We start from the raw sequence: 5,892 nt of genomic DNA, 5'->3' as shown, positions 1-5,892 counted from the left end.
TCATTTATCTGAAATTTGAGCTTTCTAATTTTTCTTCCCTATGACAAACTTTTGTCAGTAAACAGGGCAGCGTATAACCTTCTATACTGAATTGGCTAATATTTAAGTGTACCGTTGCCCTTTACTGGACTGCTAAACTGCGTGTCATAACCCTTAAACTTATGATACTCAAGGGAGATTTTCTTGGAGCTCAGTTTGGAAATGCCTTTTTATTTTGGATTAGAAAAATGTGAATTCTATTCCAGCTGTCACTGGGCAGTTGTGAGCAGTACAATGTGATGAGTTACCATGAACTTCTAGGTGGCAGCAGATTTGTTAAAGTATTTTTCATTTGTACACATGCCATTGTTCCAGTAAAAGTGGAAATGAAAGGCATGATAGCAAAGTATTGAGACATACCTATCTCATAGAACTAGAAGGGACCCCTGAGTCCAGCCCCCTGCCTTCACTAGCAGGACCAAGTACTGATTTTGCCCCAGATCCCTAAGTGGCCCCCTCAAGGATTGAACTCACAACCCTGAATTAAGGCTGGGATTTTCCAATGGAGTGTAAGGGAATTAGATACCCAACTTCCAATGCAGTGGAAACTAGATCCGTAACTCCCTTAGACTCCTTTGGAAAACCCCAGTTTAAATCTAAGGTCACAGCTACATTGGAGAGGTTACTATGGTAAAAAGTGTTTCCACCCAATTCATTGAGATGCACCTTGCATCTATCTACACAGGAAGTGCAACAACTGATTGTCTGGAAGGCAATGATTGCAAGTTAGCCCCAGAGTTTATAGGGGCAATCATTGAACCTGTAACTACTAAGACTCAGCCAGCGGCAGCGGACCTAGCAGCCTCACATCTCCCAGCCCCGAGAGAAGCCGCCTCCACACAGCAGATTCTCCAAGATGGAAGAAGAAATTGCAGCGCTCGTCATTGACAATGGCTCTGGTATGTGCAAAGCTGGCTTTGCCGGAGATGATGCCCCTCGTGCTGTGTTCCCCTCCATTGTTGGACGCCCAAGACACCAGGGTGTCATGGTTGGCATGGGGCAAAAGGACAGCTATGTTGGTGACGAGGCCCAGAGCAAGAGAGGTATCCTGACTCTGAAGTACCCTATTGAACACGGCATTGTCACCAACTGGGACGACATGGAGAAAATCTGGCATCACACCTTCTACAATGAGCTTCATGTGGCACCTGAGGAACATCCTGTTCTGCTAACAGAAGCTCCCCTGAATCCCAAGGCCAACAGAGAAAAGATGACACAGATCATGTTCGAGACCTTCAACACCCCAGCCATGTATGTTGCTATCCAGGCAGTGTTGTCCCTGTATGCCTCTGGTCGTACTACTAAGACTCAATCAATCCACTGAGTGTCAGTGTGGATGCATTCCACTGGTACAAATGGTGGGCTGTCCACTCTGAGAGCTGTCATCCTCTGGAATACCTCGTGCCTCTACTAATATCCATCCCATGTTCTCAGCTGGTGAATCACCTATGCTTTGGTAGTTGAGTAGTATAGTGGGGAAAGATGTGGGTTACCTAATATCCTCAGTAATGTCCCTTTTGCCCATGGTCCCCTTGAAATGTCCCTGGCCACTTCTAATTCTCCCGGCAGCCTGTGAAACACAGGTTCTTTGATAGCTGCAAATCCCATGGTTTATCAGAATCAGATTCTCAGACAGATTTGCCAGATGGGAATGCCTTGGGAGAAGTGGAGCTGGAAGCCAGGAAGTGCCCATAGTCTTTAGGGAGAGAGCATGGGTATCTTAGTTGGTGAACTGAAGGAGGTTCACAAGTTAAGACAACTATAATCTCTGACAGCTCAACCCCTCAAATAAGGTTAGAGATTCAGGGCAAAATTTAAGCTGATTCAAGGATGCACTGCATTGTTGGTGATTCAATCAGGGCAAAACAATGGACTAAATCACAAATAATTGAAGTTTCTAATCTAGACAAGGCCTTTGTTATTAATTTCTCTTGTAGTGAGGAACAAACCATCTCTGAAGTCCTCCAAGCTACATACTGCTTGATCAAATGTCAACGGTATCTTTGTTCACCATTGTGTGTGTTTTCATTTAACCAGGGATTTAGTTTGAATGATCAAATTGCTTGTTTTAACTCTTGATATTGCAAAGTACATTCCTCTCTAGGCCCATTTTCTAGGGCTACCGATGCAAATGTGGTGTAAATGTAATACGGTATATGTTGTATATGTAAATATTCTCTAATGAATGCATGTTAATTAAAACAAAACCACTTCAGTGGTAATGGCAGTTTTTCTTTAGTATTCGTTTCCCCTTTGTGCTTTCTGACTGCTTGCTTCATCGTATGTTTATGCCACCTTCAATTTGAGTGACATATGCTGGAGGTCTCCACTGCCAGTACTAAAACATCCTGGGAATTTCTAAATGTTACAGATGACAGTTTCTTAACTCAAAAAGTTAGGAACTAACGTGGGAATTCTATATTAGACCTTGTCTTAACAGAACTAAAAGTTAGTGGTACCTTAGCTACAAACAGAGCTTAATTTGTAATGAAAGAGTTCAAGTAATTAGATGCCGTGGCTCAAGCAATTTTTTTACTTTCATAACTACTTTCACGGCAAGCCCAGAGGTGCCAGGAGTCAGCCCTGGCAAGCCCTGGCACAAATGAAGCACTAGGTACAAGTGATCATGACATGATCATATTTATAATGTGGAAACAGACTAAAATCTGGACCAGTAATAAACAGGATATAATTGGTGCTTTAAGCTGAAAGCTGAAAACCATTATGAGCCAAATCAGCTGTGAGGAAGAATTTAATCAGAAAAATGTGAATGATAATTGGGAATAAATCAATAGTCAGCAGAGCTAAGGAGTAAAGAGTCTTTAAAATATATTAGGAAAAAAAGAATCATAATAATTATATTAGTTCATTACTAGATAGAAATGGTAGAATTATCAATAATAATGCAGAAAAGTCATAAGTGTTAAATAAATATTACTGTTCTGTATTTGGGGAAAAACAGATTATGCATATGGTGGTGATAACACTCTTTCTACTCCACTCCATAACAATTTCAGAATGTTTCCTTTCCTTTCGGCTCTGGCTTAACCATTTCTTCATGGAAACACATATAAACTTGAACTAGGAAAGCACTTGAGTTGCAACCTATAGAACTGCATTGCTCATGCTGATCTTTAGTCAGTGGGCGTGTGAGTTCAAGGAATGTAGGATTAGTCCAGATGTGTACATTTGCAGTTTATGGTAATTGTTCACCCTACAAAAGCAAGTGAACACGTTTGACACTGTTCTTCTTTGGTTTCTTTTACTAATTTCACGCTTTATTGTAATTGAGGGGAAAATATGAAGATTTCAGCTTGTGCCTGAGCTCCTTATTGAAGGATTCAGGAAAAGTATTATAAGGTAGTGCTTTCACCTAAATAATAACTACAACAAAACCACCTAAGTGTGTGCTGATCCGCTAATGTAGCAAAGGGCAGGCTCTCTGCTTCTACAGACTAAAAATAGTCTGTTTTCTAATGTGTCAGATTAATGTTTTGACCAAAGCACTGTAGGCAATTTGGAACTGGGTTAGTATCAAATGTAAATTCAGCAAATTCTGAAATGCCATTTAATGGATAGATAATTTAATCTCTCACCACAGAGAGGATCTGCCATCAAAAATATACATGGGAGATGCTGAACAGTTGGACTTTAACTCTTTCTAGAATACGTGAGTTGAACATTGTTCCATATGTCTTTTTCCCTACATCTACAATAAAAGTTTTAAATTTCACCTCTCTGACAAATGATGTCACAACAAACTGGCAATTTTTAATAGACCTCACTCGGTTTGTGGGACAGGAAAGAAAAAAATGTAGAAGTGTCTGTGGAGTAGCATTTCGGGGATAGAGATTATGAGAACACTGTTGGTTTGTGGCAGTTTCAGTGTTGTAAATAAACAAACCAAAACAAAAAAGCTAGTGTGTTGAACAACCACTTTCCCTTCAAATCCCAGACTTCCTTCTGGGGCAATTGCTGTAGCAATCAAGGCATTGACTTGCTAGTCAACATCTGGAAGCGTCTGATTTGTCACCTTTTTTTTGTGGCTTGAGAAAAGTTGAAAAGCGAATTGATGTCTTTCTAGCATGGGTTATAGCAATATTACATTATGCATCTGATCCTACATTTTGCAGCGAGACAGATTTAAGAAAAGAACTGCAAAATAGAAAAGAAATGGATAGTAAAGAGAGCATTTTAGTGCTGGCATAAATGTTGCCCTAATTTATTGCCTTGCTGCTCCTGTATGTATTGTTTTGTGTTTTTCTGGAGACAGTTTGTTTTTAATCATTTATTATGAGCTTGATTAAGTTAATGAAGAGCATGAAAGGGGGGATACTTTTCCTTTCCTTTTCCCACCCTGCTATAATGATGTTTACTGTCTGGCACAATGATCGTTCAATTTTCAGAAATGTTCACCACCTTCTGCTGCTGATTAAATTCCTGTTTAGTTTCTCTGCCAAATCTGTTGGATTAAATTAACAAGATCTGTTTGCGTTAGTGGGAATGACCTGCGCCGACCTTCAGCTTGTACAAAATAACAATCTTTTCAGTGATTTATTGATTCAATGCTCTTTATCTTCTCTTAAAGAAATGTACATTAGGAATGTTTGCCTTTACCTTGCTTCAATTTGCAGACACACATTGCTTATTTCAATACACTGGAGACCTTGGCCCTCCAGATCTAACAGCTTTGCACTCTTTGCTGTTATTAACACTTTCTCTCCTTCAAAAGATTCACCGAAGCTTGATTACTCTAAGGATAAAACTTCACATGATCCCTTACTCTACAAAAGGTCCCACTCCTGAAAATTATCCACATCAAAGGATCAATTTGAGAAGATTAAAATCTTTCTCATTTTACTGAATTGCTTTCCACCCTCCCACTTAATTCATTTGCTTTGTTGCTGCCAACCAAGGAGTAAAGAAGTAATAGTTTTGGTGTTAGTTTTTTTTAAAAAGCTACAATAAGTGTAAGAATGTTAAATATTTAATTCTACCTCTCAGGCTTTTCAAGGCAATTTTACAAGTACCAAGTGAGGCAACTATTTCTGAACCTGGATAAAATTTGAACGCAAAATGCGCTCTTTAGATCTGCTATTCTGCTCCCTTTCCCATATATAGGTGCCACTTTCATTGACTTCAACAGGCTTTGGATCCAGCCCAAGAAGAACATAGTATTAGAAATCTGCCATGCAAAATATTGCCATAAATGAACAGTTCATTTCAGCGGAAGTGCAGTGGATCAAGAGAAAGGAACCTTCAAAATCTTGGAAATTGAGAAACTGCAGTTTGTGCAACTAGAAACAGCAGCAGATCCTTAGTTGCAGCTTAGTTGACTTTCCCCATAAGTACAGAATATTTACTTGAAGTACACTGTCTAAGGCACTGTTTCTATTGCACTGTCCTAACTGGGTCTATCCTTCCGTGAGAAGGTGGGATTTATGGGCAGATGTGAGACACTCTAAGCAGCAAATAAATCGACATCTCTCACTAGAAATGTAAAAAGTGGTTTCTCAGATGCCTCTGTGATACAGATGGAGTTTGCTGGAACTTGTGCAGTTTAGCCACATTGCCTCAATGGATCTCAAACAGGTAGCATGGCCTGGCCAAAGCAGGATTTACTTTAGCAGCCCTATACAAATTCTATTGTCTTTTAATTTGTGAAAATTGTCCTGTGCAAAAGATTTTAACAGCCTCTGCAGCTAGCAAGAAAACAGGCAGTTTGATAGTTACGGGTGTGGAGACTCATATAGATTTACCATATGTTAAACTTTAGCAATCAAGTAGAGCAAACTAATTGAAGACACTCCCTGGAGGGTAGTTAGATATCATCCAAGGTCCCACAAAATTGTG

General features: G+C 39.7%; 1 protein-coding gene across 1 annotated transcript; it reads left to right on the top strand.

Annotated features, from left to right (window-relative positions):
* Nucleotides 1–819: 819 nt before the first annotated feature.
* On the top strand, nucleotides 820–1,363 carry LOC117871509 (actin-1). Its single transcript, XM_034759347.1, has one exon. The coding sequence runs from the start codon at nucleotides 896–898 to the stop codon at nucleotides 1,361–1,363; it is 468 nt and encodes a 155-aa protein (XP_034615238.1). The 5' UTR covers nucleotides 820–895.
* Nucleotides 1,364–5,892: the final 4,529 nt, after the last annotated feature.

This window comes from Trachemys scripta, chromosome 2, assembly GCF_013100865.1.
Source record: "Trachemys scripta elegans isolate TJP31775 chromosome 2, CAS_Tse_1.0, whole genome shotgun sequence".
NCBI classification, from domain to species: Eukaryota; Metazoa; Chordata; order Testudines; family Emydidae; genus Trachemys; species Trachemys scripta.
The sequence above is the reverse complement of the archived record's forward strand: the minus strand, read 5'-3'. Positions and strand labels throughout refer to the sequence as shown.